The sequence below is a fragment of the Phoenix dactylifera genome, chromosome 14 (genome assembly GCF_009389715.1).
Source record: "Phoenix dactylifera cultivar Barhee BC4 chromosome 14, palm_55x_up_171113_PBpolish2nd_filt_p, whole genome shotgun sequence".
Classification (NCBI taxonomy): Eukaryota; Viridiplantae; Streptophyta; class Magnoliopsida; order Arecales; family Arecaceae; genus Phoenix; species Phoenix dactylifera.
The window spans coordinates 17,339,544-17,356,445 of record NC_052405.1 but is presented as its reverse complement, the minus strand read 5'-3'; the positions used below and the strand labels follow the sequence as shown (position 1 = coordinate 17,356,445).

General features: G+C 36.8%; 1 protein-coding gene across 2 annotated transcripts; it reads right to left on the bottom strand.

Annotated features, from left to right (window-relative positions):
• Positions 1-3,499: 3,499 nt before the first annotated feature.
• Positions 3,500-16,636, bottom strand: LOC103709962 (NADH dehydrogenase [ubiquinone] 1 beta subcomplex subunit 9). Of its 2 annotated transcripts, none has more exons than XR_005514937.1 (5): positions 16,421-16,636; positions 15,651-15,693; positions 7,861-7,942; positions 5,164-5,219; positions 3,500-3,766 (listed from the first exon to the last, which is right to left on the bottom strand). XR_005514937.1 is itself a non-coding variant. In XM_039133849.1 (5 exons), exons 1-5 carry the CDS (start codon positions 16,547-16,549, stop codon positions 3,749-3,751), a joined length of 324 nt encoding a protein of 107 aa, XP_038989777.1. In that variant the 5' UTR covers positions 16,550-16,630; the 3' UTR covers positions 3,500-3,748. The 2 variants fall into 2 exon arrangements, 1 of the variants encoding a protein (XP_038989777.1); XM_039133849.1 differs by having other exon boundaries at positions 15,651-15,685; positions 16,417-16,630.
• Between the last annotated feature and the right edge of the window lie 266 nt (positions 16,637-16,902).

Here is a 16,902-nt window from a genome sequence, read left to right as displayed (position 1 = left end):
AAACGTGAAGATTGAAATTTTCCAGAGAGGGCTGAACCTATTCTAATAGAGAGAGAAAAATACACTAGAAGGTAGTTAAAGTTCAAGTTTTGGTTGAATCAGTCATGGAATAACAAAATCATAATTTTCAACAAGTTTAATAGCAACTTTCAACACGATAGCTTTAAAACTTTGGGACACATCTACATCATCCAGATTTTGGTTGACATAATCCAATATGAAATGTTAGATGAAATGGAAGTGATCTCATCTCATGTTTCAATGCGAAGCGACTCTTATGTGGCTTTACATTGGCTTTTACTTGTGATTCAAACTTGCAACCATCACTACAAAGTTTAGCTAATTGATCATTTGTGAATTAGTAGTACTGCATATTCCACCATCAGTGGTTGTGTGATGGTCTAGACTCTCTAGAGATCACCAACCAAACTTGATTTGAATCTTAATGCATAGGCTTTTAGACTTGCATCAACATAGTTGTTAGAGTAGGACACTTTCTGGAGTTTCACTGTGTTTTGCCTCATAAGGCTTATATTTGGACTTCTGAGCGACCTTTGCCTTCGGCTTCATCTCCAACATAGCACATCTGTGTTGCTTTGTCATGGTCCTAGGCCTTTGGTGGTTATAAAGCACTACTGATTATCCATCTTAAGACACTTCGTACATAACCCATTTAAAAAATATATATATATATTTTGATCACTTTAAGTTTTGTTCAGGGTAAGAGTATATCAGCTAAAATTGGGAACATATGAATTAGAAGGGGAAATAAATTCTCTTACATGATGGCATTTATCTATTCTTTCTCTTGCATGCATTGCACATGCCCAGTAAAATTTATTGTAACATAATTCATTTAATAAAAGGCTGATTGTGCTTCTTCATTCCTTAGGTTTCTCTTTTCTATTGAAAAGACAAGGAAATCACATACAAATGCAGGCCTCCTTTCCATGGGAGACAATCATATGTACCATGTGGACTTTGTCTTCTTTATACTTCTAAAATAATCTGTATTACCATGTCTCTCTCTCTATATACCCCTTTTACATCGAAAAATGTATTCTAACATGTTCTACTAGCTAGCTCGCTGTGGAATTTTATCCATGTATTATAATTATTGATTTAATTTCAATGTTAATTCTGCAGCTGTCTACATATCTGAAAATAACAGGAGTTCAAATAATTCAATCATATTGATTCAAAGTATCTAGTTGTTGGAGAGGGCAAAGAAAAGAATAGTTTCCACATAGTATATTTGTACCTCTTTAATGATTGTTGATCCACTAACCAAGGAGATAAATTCAATTCTGTTTGTTGAGCATGACACTCGTAGGGGTATTGCATGGAAAGATATACATGGTTAGAGGAAGTTAATATTGCTAGCAATAAAGTTTTAGGTACTTAAAATTTTCTTTTATAGATTTACTATTAATGATGCATCTTTTTACATGCAAAATTGTTTGTGCATTTGAAATTTTAACCACAATTACAGAAACCCACTGTAAAGTTTATGATAGACCATGAAAAAGTGTTATTGCTAACATTATGACAATGGAATGTAATATGACCATAAAATGAAACACTTCTACATCCATGATTCCATGTTAATGGTTTCACTTTCAATCCACTTGGTCATGGTATAAGAGAGACACTTATTGTACCTTATAATTTTGTTTCTATTTATTTTTAAAAGCTTTAAAGTGACTGCTCATATAATTGTTTTCTAATATTTTATGTGCTGAATTATTTTTGTTTTAAAATTTAAAGTTTGTTTTACAACAGTAACACATTTATTTCCAAATAAGCGTTGGGCATGATGGAGATTAGACCAAGTGGGAGAATGTTAGGATATGTTTAGAGCATCACCAAGTACGCCCTTCATTATGCAGGCTAAGCCTGCAATCTTCGCTGTCATCAGAAGACCACCGAGCAACCTCCAAATGATTTCCAGATAATTTAAAAGGAGGATATGAGATGCCACTTGACTCACATGTCTAATATAAATTTACTATAATCACCACAAATGAGATTAGGATCTCAAACCACTTCCACTGAATCAATAAGCTTCCTAACTCATCTTTAATCACCTCAAACAGTGCTTAGACAATGAAGTAATGACCAAAATATTGAAATAGTGCCAGTGTAGTCCAACCACAGTGTAATAGCTGAAATCCTACCATTAGATCATAATCTGAAGGCAAATAAACTTACCGTTAAATTATTTTAGATGGCAAAGATCTATTGTCAATTTCCTTTTCAGGTCCAAGTTAAACTGAAAGTTGACTAATGTTAGCTACTATACTGCCAAGTTTCCAACAAATAGATTTTTGCATCTAAAAGCAACTTAAGACGCGGAACTAGTTCTAGAAAGCTAAAATTTGTGGATGGTCCCTCTAAGATATCCTATGCGAGGATGGTGTTTGGAGGCATCCATTTTTATTTTTAAGATAAAAAAAAATTAAAAGATTGCAACAAATACATGAATACTGGAATGGCCTCCAAACTAGATAGAGGCACCAAAGGTACAATGGCAAAAGGTGTTTAGGCTACACTGCCTACCCTAGCAAATAGCAGGCCCGCTACTTGGGGCTTCAAACTTTCCTTGGTCACAGTATTGAATGCCACTTCAAGTGGTGTTTACCGATGCTGATTGGCAAAGCTAGAGGAATCCGAGCCTCCACCCTCCCGGATTTTCTTTTTAAGGATTAAAGGAAATTATGGTTTGTGGACTTGTGATTTGGGAGAGTGAGATCGAAAGGGTTTTTAATGACTTAAATCTAGATTAAAAGAAAGCAAAAGATAAGTGGAGAAAAATTCTTGGACTTCAAATTATACCAACATCCAAACAAATTAAAGATTTGTTGCGGAAAATTCCTACTGAAATTATTCAAGGGAGAAGAAATTACATGATTGATTTTAGAAATTATATCAGATCACATGGAATTCAAAGTTAGAACGTGTTCCTTGTTGCTCCCTCGCTTCTTTGCATGGAAAAGATAAATCTAGATATGGTAGATTTGGAAGTGAAATCTAAGCTAATATGAGGACTGGTGTATTCCCTGAAAGATTGATAGCAAGCTAGCATATTTTTTTCAGCTTTGAAGGCCTCCAGTAAAATTCTGCGGAGTTGATAAGGACCCTTGACATTGGATCTGGCTTAAAATAAACTTTCATGCAATTCAGTAGGACTAGCCTTTAATCACGCCACAGCATGCCTAGCAATATACCTGCTGCCCCAAAAATACTAACGCTTCAGAATCCTTTCCTGAAGTAACTAGTTAAGCTTCCTTTCACAACATCCTGAAAACTGAACCAGTTTGCCTCGGTCTGCCATCACAATGCCACCATGATGCAGATGGTGATCTGTGTGATGTGCACCCCGGTGTATCGCACTCATCTACATGTACATCATGCATGCAGGCACTGCAAGCACCATCAGTGCAGGGGTAGCAGGAGCACTCACCAACAGTGGCAAGGTAAACCAGTTCCACCAAGCACATGATTAAGGCGCAAATGCGATTCAATACTGGTTGCCCTAGTAAATGGAGAGAGTTCCCAAATCTTCATGCAAATATTCACGACATCACGAATATACGACATGTGATGTATAGTTTTACTTATTCATGAGACAATTATTGATTCCAAACAGATGAGAAACGGGAATGGATGGATGTCTCTGCACTTCTAGAATTTTTAAGCTTTGTTTGCAAAGATGTGATTCTAATTCAAGTGGTCCTCTTTGCCATAGTCATAAAACAATCTCAATCTGCACCAGAGATAACATAATGTTAACAAACTTATAAACTGAAAAAAAAAAAAAAAAAGTGGCAGCAAACAAATGTCACAAGTCATAAAATATTGTTTTTATGGTTACATGCATGTTCTCCTCCAAAAAAAGGGGAAAACAATAATTTTTTGTGCACATATGCCATTCAACTATCCTCGCAGAAAAATAAAAACAATAGTCAAAATCACACGACAAAAGCAATTCACAGTGTTCATATCCAGTAAACTCTCCTACCAAGTAAAATGTTAACCTTAACGAACTAAATTCAAGTACTTATGTGACAGCTAGTAGTGTTGTACACGAGCCACCTGAATGTCAGCAGCACTGCAGAGCACTTGCTGAGCATTTTCAGATTGATAAAATCAATATGGAAATGAACTCCAAACATGCTTTGAGAATATCAAGTATACAATGCAGTGATTTAGGTTTTTAAATTTTGTGATTGAAGATTTGGGTGCTGCTAGAAATTGAGTATTCCTTGAAACTTGTTGAAGCTATTTCCTCCCCTCTCATTCATTCTTTTCTCCCCTTAATTATCCTTTTCACCTAAACAAACGGTCTCCTGGTTGTCGGTTATTCATCTCATCATTATTGAACAGTAGTCAAAAGGTTTCTCAAATTTTTTTATAAAAAGATTTATATAAACCGAATAAATTCAAGGTGGCAATTTTTTAGTTCAAAAGCAGATTCTTGAGTCTACCTTCTAGCCAAAGAAGACATGCCATCCTATCGCTCTTGCTGAGAACACCACTTAAAATGAAAAATGGCAAGAATATTGTATGTGCAGCATTTTGTAGTGGCAACCAAAGGATTGAGAAATGAACAACAACAAGAAGCAACTCAAAATCTCTTTAATATGAAATCCATTTGAAAATCTAATTGAGCGAATACTTGATCTTCAAATGCATTTGGCACATGTAAGAGGCTGATATTGCAGGTTGCATTTGTGGTGTATTACAACCCTGTTGGGTTTCCAATTAAACAGTCTTGAACAACTTCGGATATGCTTGCACTATTACATTAAAGCATAAGTATGAAGTTCAGAAATGTTCTGAATCATCAAAGAAGTTCCTCTTTCGGAAAAAAAAAAAGAATTGAGATAAAAAGTAACTTGCCTGTAAGATTGTAAATTACCCAATGCGCATTATCAATCACATATGCACAATTGTGATGCTTGCAAGAATCTCAAACCTCAATAAAAGCAATGCCTATCCCAGCATGAGCATGCAAGCATTCTCTAAGGAATAAATATTGAATATGAAATATATTTACATATGATATGTCGACATGAGTAAGCTAAGTCATGTAGTAGAGCAACCAACAAGGGACTCAAAGAATGACACAGTAGATTTTTGCATATTAAAGCAATATCTTACCCCAGTAGGTGGTGGTGGATTTCGTGTAAATTTGGAGCCACCAGGAGCCCAGGGAACTGCAAATCAAGCAAAATAATACAAATCAAATTGCACTACATAGATATCGCATAATCAATTTAAGACAATATTAAAATCAAGGATATATGTATTGTCTGCCTGAGGTGTGCTGGACAGGTGATGGTACCAAATACTGTGCTGTGTCAGTGCTTCAAATACTTGGCACAACTGGCATGGGCAACATCCCAAATACTACACACAATCAATCAATACCATGCCCATGCCACATGCTGTTAAGGCACTAGCATCGTACTTACCATGCATGACATGTCATGCCACCTGGATTAACTCTATGACTAAAAGTAGCATGCATCAGAACAAAGACTGCAAAAAGTCAGTTGATGGAATAAGACTACAACCATAGGGTGAAGCCTCATGGGAAGATACTAAAACATACATTTTAGCAGCTATTGCATAAGTTCAATCAATTATCACATCGCTTTTTTATGGTTGGAATCGTCAAATCATAATTGTCACATTGCTTTATACTCAGACCAGCTTAGAGAGGGCTACTGCAAACAATCTCCGTATGTTTTGGACCTATAGTTTGTGATCCAGAAGTACTTTTTCTTCTAGTAAATACTTTTAAGGCATGTGGAGAAGGTGCTGTACTGAATCCCATTAAACAGTGGAAAAAGAAGATGACCACATGAAAGATAGAAAGGTCCAGGATGTGCAGAGCTATCACAATCATAATGGAAGAAATCTGTCTGTAATTTAGTTGTAGAGAACAAGGCAACCCAACCATTCATGCTACAGATAAAGAACCAGAGAGAAAAGCCCTTTCTCTTTCAAAATATTCTTCTTTAAAAAAAGCACTTAAGCTAGCCAAGTATATTTGTATTACCCTACAAAAGGGCCACTATCGGGTTTAGAACTCATATGGTAATGACTAATGACAAACAAAATGTGCAGCATCCCACCATAGAGAAATAGCGTCTGAAGGGATGATATTGTCAATTAGAAAGCAGGGTTCAGATTCTACACCATGCAAATGCCCATGCAAATCATGGAAAGTGAAAAATATTGCTGACAAGGTTAACATCATCTGCAGCACATTATAAATGGTTTATCTTTTTCCCTCTTCCATGTAAGACAGGAAAACAAACAGTGGTATATTTGGTTAGAAAAAATGTACTTTAGTTGAGAATCAAAGCTCATGGGAACTTACTAATGCTTTATGACAGTAGAAGGCATATTAGAATTGGAGCATGCAAGAGGTATTCGATGGGTTAAGCATTACAAAACATCCCCCAAAGTCTTTCCACTAGAAGCAAAAACTAGGAATGACATGTTGCCAGCAAAATATTTTCAAAATCCATAGAGAAAAAGTGAAGATAAGAAAATAACATAGAGAGAGAGGAGGGGCTGAAGATTTTGGCAGGCAATGTATTTAAGCCTTATTTATACATGCTTGTGTTTATACTAAGAATAAGTCACCACATATACTGAGATATTATTTGTCAACTTTCTAGTGAATTTTAATGGGCTCTGTATAGAGATCAATGATGTTATAGCATTTGTCATAAGATGCAAATAATCAAGCTAAAACATGCTTGATCAGTCTTGAATTGCTTCTTCTTCTGAAATTTTGGTGAAAATCAAGCATGAAATAAATAATGAAAATCATGACCACCCTAATAATTACTTTCTAGAAGACTAGTTTGTTTAATCAGAAAATCCAAATAAAAATTCAGAAAGATGATTTCTTTTGGTAAAAAAAGAGGATTTAAACATTGCATGTTTGCCATATATTCAGAAAGCATTGATGATTAATTACTTTTATCACAAGCTTAAAGTTATTCTCGAAAATATTTAGCACAATTCTATTAATAATCTTCCAGTTTCAGATTATTATTAAGTGACATGTTCAAGCGTTGCATTCTGCAGTTAGAGACATAATATTCGTATTCCATTCAATGTTTCATCCCTTCTCTTCTCTTTTTTATTTTTATTTTATTTTCTAATCATGGCTGCAATGCCTGATCCAATCCTCTGTAAAATGGTGTCAATTTACAAAACAAGGCAAACTTAGCCAGGAAAGGAGCAGCCAAAGGGAAGTTTCTCTAGAAATTAAGGAAAAGCTGATATTGGAATAGCTTGCCATTAGGAGAAAGAAAGGAAAGAAAACCAGAAGGAAAGCAAGAAAATGGATAGGAAAGTAAAACCCAATAACACCTGATTTGTTGTGCACATATTTACTTTTGGCTGATAAAGGCTAAGCTGCATTTTGCTCATTCTAGCTTATAAATCATTATCGTACAATGGAATCCCTCTTTCTCACACATTCATTAATGACTGTGAAGCCACAATGTACTTTCTGATAAATATTGCACCAATACTCCACAGTCGGCATATATACAACCTCCATTAAAAGAAAAGTATGCAAGTAAAGAACACAATAAAATAATACATGCTAACAGCATGTGAAGAAGGATGAATATTATAGGATATTCATCAGATATAGTAACCATACCCTAGAAAAAAAGGGGGGCGGAAAAAAACATAAAGAAGGAAAATAAGTTCTTCCGTATGCATTGTACAAAGCTAGAAAAGATACTTGAGAAAATATCATCATTATCAACAAAAAAAGAAGAAGAAAGATTTAAAAGTGCAATAAGACTTTTAAACAACAATTACCAATGTAAGGATCAGGGTGCTGCCACTTCTCATATGCTGCTTCTCCCTCATCAATAAGCCTATCAATGGTGTTTAGATCCTCCTGCAAATTTACCAGTCTAGTAATTGAAAAAATTATGTATAACCATTCAGGATAATCTCTCCTTTTCTAGATATTTTGAAGCATCACAGTGTTATCAAGTAGGCATCTACTTGAATCATATGAAACAACTAGTTTACAACTTGAAAAGACTCAAAAAAGCAAAAGAAAATAAAAAAGTTAGAGACCGATATGTCTTATTACTTCAAACCAGGATTGAGGTACCACCCACGATGGATAGCACCTTAAAGCTTGCTTAAAAGTTAAACAATGTTAATATGATAACAAGATATTTGTGTATAAACACCATTTGTTCTCTAAGAAGCAATTTGAAAAATAGTACATGAAAAAGACAAAACATAATCCAGCAAAATGTAGTTTAGTGTAAAAAAACCTACTTAATATAACAAAGCAAAAGATTAGTTACAGGAAATTCATAAAATGAATATTTAGTTCCTTACAAAATATTTTCAAGCATATCTGATGTAGCCTGCTGCTAATCTAGATGCTACAAAGAACTAGTAGCTGATTGCTGCAGATTTAGATTAATGTGAATCAAAATTCCTGCATTTTATCTTTTTTAACTTGCTAAGCATAAGAAATGAATTTTTAAATCAACGATCACTGTCTCAATACCAGACCCCATACCAATACCACACAAGCACTGTGTCGGTACAATACAGTATGAAATTCTTTCGGCATACCAAATATCGGTACGCCTTCCGTATTGGGTACCAGTACCGAACCAGTACAGTATGGTATGCCTCGTACCATCCGATTCAGGCCGGTACGGCGAACCATATTTTAAATCAATATTCAATCTGAATTTCAAATGGATCTGCTTTAGTGCAGCAGAAACCTATCAAAACAATGCAAAAAATTAGAAATGGACAATAAAAAGTGAATGAAGAAGAAGAAAAATAGGAGGAATCGAAGGAAGAAAGAAAGAGAAAGAAGACCTGTGGTTCACTTTCCTAAAACAACTAGCCATATAACCCCTTCAATAACATGACCCACTTTTCCTTTCCTCATATGGCTCTTGAGAAATAGAAAGAAAACTGACTAAATCTGCAAATAAAATCCTTCCATATAAATACTAGATGACAACTAACTGACAACCTAATTCAAGTCCCTTTAGGGCTCCTAAACAAGGAACAAAATTGCCAACCAAAACAATGGACTATTGGAATGTCAATTTGAATGAAAGAACTCCAAAAGTCCAAGACAGACAACTGAAAAAACAATATGAAAATAATATAAAACTTGAGAAAAAAGCCTAAAACTGACAATAATTTCAACCATCTAGATCCTGGTCTCAACTGAATGCTCCTTATATGGCAAATCTTTGTTTAAGGAATCTAAAAAACATCAAATCTACAAAAACTGATTCCTGGCTTCATGGATCCTTGTCACCTTCCAATTCTATCACATCCATTAGTTCCGTGATCTTCCCATCCTGTACTTAAACTGATTCTTTATTTGACATATTCACCTTGAAACAATAGAATTCCCTTTGAATGTCTTCTATTATGTTCTGGCCGGATCAGACCTAGATTAAGTCAACATATGAACTTCAAATATATGTTGTTTTAGCTGCAAGAAAGCTTCAAAGTGTGTGAATCTTTCATCTCTGGAACTCCATTATCTTTTATTCTTATGCATGGAAATGGATATATATTAGAGTTTCTGAAGGTCTCTTCCGGCATGTTTGTTGCATGGATCAATTTGCTCTGATATCCTTTCTGATGGCGCCTTGCTACTAATTTGGAGGTTACAAAAGAACAAGCACTAGCTGATCAAGTGCAGATTTAATTTAATCTAAACAATGTCCTCACTTTGCCCTTTTTTTAACTTGTTAGGAGGCCAAAAAAGAAAACTTTAGATCTATATCAGATCTGGATTTTAAATGAATCTGGTTTGGTACAGCAGAAACCTGTTATAACAATGTAACAAATAAGAAAAAGAAGAGTTAAAGAGAAGAAGAAGAAGATAACGCAGAACAAGCAGCAGCAGCAGAAGAAGAAGAGAAAAGACCTATCATCTATTTTATAGAGGCCATTACCCAGTTATGGTCCTAGCAATCCAAGATTCTAGATGGGGTGGACTATGGACAGACCTAACTTTTGGCTTTTTCTTTCCATAAAGTGGCTTTCCGGATCATGCCATTGTGCATATCAGCCCAGGGTCGGCGGAACCGTCCCGAACAGGGCGGTTTCGGCCGTCCCGAATCCACCGGTATGGTTCCGACAATAGAATCCATTGTCGAGCCGAAGAAAGAGAAGGAAAGAGAGACCTAGCAGGAGAGGGAGGGAGAGAGAGAAGGCGGAGTGCTGGCGGAGTGCCGGCGGAGGCCGGCCTCGGCCGCCAGAAGCGAAGCCGCGGCCGCTGACCCCTATTTCGAACGAAATAGGGTCCGGCCGCGGCCTTAAAAGAAATCACGATTTTTAAGTGAAGTCGGCAAGAGATTTGTCGACTTCACTTAAAAAAATAAAATTTTTTAACGTTGTCGCCAACCCCTATGTCGTTCGAAACAGGGCAATGGCAGCAGCCTCACTTCCCGCGGCCTCCGCTAGCCTCCTCCGACACTCCGCCACCCTCCTCCAGCCCTTCCTCCCCGCTCGATCTCTCTTACTCTTTTTCTCTCCCACGGTCCCTCTCTTGGTACAGGCCCGACATGGCTCATACCGAGTCGTCCCATCGGAAAACCGGTATGGTGCCCGGTATTGGTTTCTCGACCTTGTGTCAGCTCAAACCTTTTACCAATACTCCAAGCAATGGCCCCTACAATGTCATCTATTTTAGTCATGTAATTTTTAGTTCCATTAACTTCAGCAAAACAACCAGAGACATGTCTTCTTAAATAATGTTAACCAACCCATTCTTCTTCCATCTGTAGGACTCTTATGAGAACAGAAATAGAAATGACCAAAGCCAAATCAACGGGCTACCTATTGACAACCTAATTTGATTCTGTTTAGGGTTACTAAAGAAGGAAAAAACTGCCAGCTAAATCATAAAATATAAGCACTGATTTGATTGGCATTATCACTCCAAAGATCAGTAGGAAAAAAGCTAAAAAAAATACAAAAATAGTACAAAAATTGAAAATAAAAGACTGGAAATAATTCAACTATCTAAATAACTAAATTCCAAATTGCATCATTACAGCCTCCATGAATAGGCAGCACTACAGAAACAATATTGTCTTTTGTGATACTGAATAGGGCTCTAAATAATATCCTATATGATGGCCAGGAAAGGTGTTGATGGAAATGGAAGGAATCTATAAAGACTGAAAAGTTTCAGAGTACCATAATAATATGTCATATACAAATAATATGTCATATACTTGGAGGAATATATGCATGCAAGAGACTGAAATACGAAACCATTCTGCTCATGCACTATGTCAGGTTAGAACTGTAACAGATGATATCTTGGAAACTAATGACTAGATTTTCTTTTTGGAACATTGACATTTAGCAATGTTAAGGCATAATAACTAGGAGCGCGCACTGGTTGGGTTGGTTAGAGTTAGAGGCTAACCCAATAGTGACCCAATCCGGTAGGTTCTTAACTTTTGGAACCTGATCAAACCAATCAACATCGGAACCAATCCAACCTGACCAATGAAAATCAAGTTGGTTCTATTCGGTTGTTGGATCCCACAAAGCAAATAAACTATTGATTTTATTCAACAAAACAAATTAATGATAGAAGCTTTACAAAAAAAATAATTATATAATATTCAAAGGCATATTATAACGACAATTCAAAATATTTATAAAAATAGAATATAAATAATACAAACAGCAACCATAATAATTCAATACTCTCTTCAAGAAAAGCAATAGCTAACCAAAATCTTAAATCAGGAATCTATCCGACCATATATTATATAATATAAATCAATACCATTATAATAAACTTCATATATACATACATATGTATCTATATGGACCAGGTTGGCTGGGTCCAAGTTATTCTTAACAACACCTTAACCCAAACCCAAAACACTCTGAACGGGTTTCTAAAAATTGGAACCAGAATTAACCTGATCCTACCAGGAACCCAAATCAAACCAATCCAACAAGGCTGGTACAGTACAATTTCAAGATGACCCAAACCCATGTGCACCCCTAATGATCACTGCCCTTTCATGCCAGTAATAAAGGCCAATGGCAGCAAGTTATGGCAAAAAGGAAGAACATGATAAAACTTTTGAGAGAGTATGGAAGCAAGGATTTCATTGCTTTCCTTTAGCATCAAATCATAAGTAACTACTTGTATGTCATTGAATTTTAAGGTTTGCTTGGTTCTTTGGGTGTCGGAGCCTCTTTGAAGCTTATTGTTGTTCAAATTCTATCCCAAATATTCTTTCTAAAATTTAGGGTTGTCTTTGTAAGATTTTTACCACGATTTTGAGATGTTTGTATTTTTGAACTTTATCCAATCTAGGTGTCGTTTTTAAAATCCTAAAACTTAACTCAGTTTCCAAATTACAGGATATATTCAGAAATTTTGAATGCCTTGATCAGATTCAATTTTGAAGACATTCTGAATTTTGAAAATTTGCAATTAGCTGCCAACACTTTTCAGTTATTCTTCTTTGGAAATTTGATATTATGTTAGTTTGAGCATTTCAGTTTCTATTTCAAAATGCATACTTGTAATTTTATACATATTACAATGTCTTCTACATCCATATCGTTTCTTAGAATTGTTCCATAAGGCATTTGTAGAATTTCAAATCTAGAAGCAACATCGTACTTGAAAGATATATATGGATCTCTATTTAGGTTTTTTTGGTCTTATTCAAATTATCAACGAGGATTTTTGCAGACCTCTAGCTCCATACTATGTAGCTGCATTCAAATTACCCATGAGGATATATGTGGAGCTTTCATCAAGTGTCATATGTAGACATCGAGGATATTTGTGGCCATATTCAGTAAAAAAAAGATGCGGGACCAAACAGGGATACTCTGCAATGTGTGGAGAACCTAAAAGTGCAGAAGTCCTGGGGTTTAGGCTCAGTTTTATGCTTGCCGTCAGTTTCACGGAACATGATAGAGCGCAAATCGAGGATTATTGGTTGATAGATTGCTGATCTAAACCTGCACTAATTGTTATAAGGAGTCTAATAGACCCTGGAAACCCATTTAGTGCCAATCTAATGTACAATTAAGGGATAGTGAAATAGCTTGCAAGGATTGCAGGTTTTATTGGACCACAGACTCAAACAATTGGGTCTAACTTTTAAGGGTTAATAGCATACGCAATAAAGAAGAATAACAATAACAATTACAAAGTCCAAAATCTTAGACTATGACTAGTCCACAAATCTTCTAGACAAATGTATTAAGCAATTTGAACAGAACTGTTCACTAAATAATTGCAGCAATATGATTAACTGTCAAGACATAATAAAATAGAGAGAAAGGAACAGACATAAATAACAGATTTAAGATATGAAGTAGAAGATTAAGACCCTGATTGGGTACCTTAAATTACTGGAGTTTAGGCAAATACTCTTGGACTGTTTTTGCCCAATATAAAAATTTCCAAAGTAGCACCCGAATATGACTTTTGGCAGGAGAAAATACCCTGAAATAACCCTAATTCCAGAGTATTTTCCTTCCTCACTCCTACTTCCGTAAAGTTTTCCAGCAATTTTTTTCCATCAGGGCTGCCCTCATCACGACATCAACCCACATGACTCCTCCCACTCCATGAGCCCACCCCCACAACCCCAACCCTCTTTTCTTCTTCCCTTTTCTGCCTTGGCCCTACATCACACTGACTGCTAAGCTCCACCAATGACACAACAGTGATAGCAACTCTCTCTTCACCCAACCCAACCCGACCACTGAGAATGGCTACCACTGCACCATTGGCCGACAACCCCCACAGCCCGCCCCCACCCAAGCGCTCCATGTACGTCCTAATCTCTATCTTCCTCCTCCACCTCATCTCTTGGACGATCTAACCCCCTGCAGCAACACCTCCCAATTCCCACTCTTTGGCAGTGGTCGCAATGGTGGTGGTGCTGGTCTTGATAATATTGGTGGTCGTAGTGACAATATAGGTCATGATGATGGGTGTGATTGTGGTAGTTATGCTGGTAGAAATAGTGGTGCTGGTGGTAGTGGTGATCATGGTTATTGTGGTAGCGAGGGTGGTGGTCATGGTGGCTATGGTGGTGGTGGTCATGCAATGATTGTGGTTGCAATGGTGATGGTTGTGGTGGGGGTGATTGTGGTAGTTGTGATGGTTGTGGTAGTTGTGGGGATATTGTGGTGGTTGTGGTGGCTATGATGGTGATGGTGGTCTTGGTGACGGTAGTAGTGGTGGTTGTGATGACAACGGTGGTGGTGCTCATGGAAGTAGTGATTTTGATGGTGGCAATTATGGCGATGGTGGTAGCGGTTTTAATTATATTGATGGGCAATGTTGGTGGTGTCTATTGTGGTGGTAATGACCATGGTGATGGTCATGGACAGTACTAGTGATTTTTGTGACGAATGATGATTTGGGTTGGCTTGAATGGAGGAACAAGATCGGTAAATGAGAGAATTTTGAGCTGAAGCAGCATCACCAAGATTTTTTTTTTTTAAATCACCCAAATGGTTAAGAATATGGGATTCCAAAGTAAAATTTTCATGGAATATTAGTGTGATGCATCACTCTGTTACTAGAGAATTTTCATTCTCTAGAATCTTTAACCAGGGCACCCAAACAAGGCCTAAGTGATAAGTGAGAGGAATAAGACAAAATGTTTCTTTACTCCCTCATAAAAATTCCATTATGCAATAATATTTCAACTAGCCCTTATGATCTTGACCGACTCAACCGATCCCTAAAGCTTCCTCATTTGAGTCGAATAGAATTCCTACAGAAATATATTGAAATCCCCTAGAATCCTACTAATTGACCAACTACGAACCTCTACCAGAACTCCTAGCAAGGCACGTACTATTCACATGAATTGAAATCACCCTCTTATTTTCTTTCACAACTAACCTAAAAGCCATACATACTAAAATAGAAACTAAAAGCTACTCGATTAGCAATAAATTTGAGAATGTTTGAAGCAATTGTTTTTGCGCTTCACTCCCCACATGTTCCTTACAACAGGATGGGGCCCTAAGGCTGCATTTGGTAAAGGGGATAAGAGGGGTGATATCCAGCCAAACACCCCAAAAGCACCCTGGAATAGGCTGTTCGGATAAGTGCAAAAAGTGAGCAAAGAGAGGAAGGGATAAATTCTATTTATGCCATTGTAGCAGAATAGAGTATCCCACGGAGTAGAGGAAACTTATCCCTTCCAATTACTATTGTGCCTTAATCAACTCTTCAAACACAACAAAAGGAGAGGGAAATTATGTTATTATGATAAAATCCAATTCATTGGTGAAAACCGATGCATTCATTTTATTCCACACTTTTACCTCTCCAACCACACCAAGGAAGACGTATCCATGGAATAGCCTATCCCTTCTACAACGCAAAGGACAATGCATGTTCATCATGGATTTTCTTTCTAATTGACAAGTCGAGTAAGATATTACATTTTCAAGTTCTAAAAACAAATATGACAACCAACGGAGGTAATGGTCAGGATTGCCAAAATAATGAAACCAGTAGGCAACCTGATTCCATATTAATTAATAAATAAAAGAGAAAAAAACTAGAGAAAACAGGAACATACCACATGCTTGTTGGCCTCAAATTTTTCTCTTAGGTCTAGATGCCTGAAAAGGGAATACAGCATGAGCAAAGCAAACAATTGTTTCTCATATATAATATATTAATTGGCAATTGCAATATTTCCAGTTGTGGCCCAGCAATAATACAGAATGAGGTCTTACACAAAATTCAGTGGTAAGCCAAGATAATCTCCAGTTCTACACCAGACTAAAATACAAAAAATCAGAAGGCAGCAAATTCAACAGGAGGAAACAACTGTTCAGAAAGACACAAACAGGTTGTTTGATCTCTTCCACAAAAATTGAAAAAATTTAACAGATTAAAACCCACGGTACCACAATGTCAGACGCCACAGAAGAACTTGAACAAAACCGAATAGCATGAGCTACAATTAAAAGGGATAAACAAAAACTGGATTGGAGACAGAACACCCGGAGCTTTTAACCATCATTAGACACTTCTCTTCTCTTGTGAACGAATTAATAGATCATCCCATCTCTTTCTTAAATAAAAGGAAAAAAAAAGACACTTTGTATCAGATAAGGGGTCGACAGGTAAAGTATCAGAAAACAAAAATGAACTAGAACGCGTAAATCCGGCAAGAAGAGAAATATTAAGAGAGAGTGGGGGGAGGGAGGAATACAACACACCCTACAAAGCATTTGAGACGCCAGCTAGATCGGATTTAATAGCAGTCAGATATAGAGAAGGGGGAGAGCGAAAATAGGGTAAAACGAGAATTTGATCAGATGGAAGAAGAAGGGGACGTACATCCTGGTAGAAGAGGTGGCGGTGGACGGCCCAGTTGAGGGTGTCCCTGAGGGCTCGGCGGTAGAGGATCCTCACGCGCTCCTTCTGCGCCGCCCTCCGGGCGAGGTAGCTCGCGGTGCTGGCGCTCATGCCGATAGATCGCCCTGCGCTCGCACTTCGTTTCTCTCAGCCGACCGCTCCTTCCAGACGAAGAGAACGAGCCTCGCCGAAGTTATAAGGGACGAATCAGGGACTCGCATGGTTCAATCGGACCGATGGGTCTCCAAAATAGAGTGTCCGGTTTCGGCCCAGCCTATACTCAGTAATTATTAAAATTTATTACTTAATATACAACAAATATTAATAATATTTTTTATTTAGTATACAATAAAAATTTAATTATTAAAATTAGTTATTTAATATAATTTATTAGATTATTAGAATATATTTTTAGAGGAATGAGAGGAAGAGAGAAGCCAAAAGGATTCTAGCAACTCATCCTC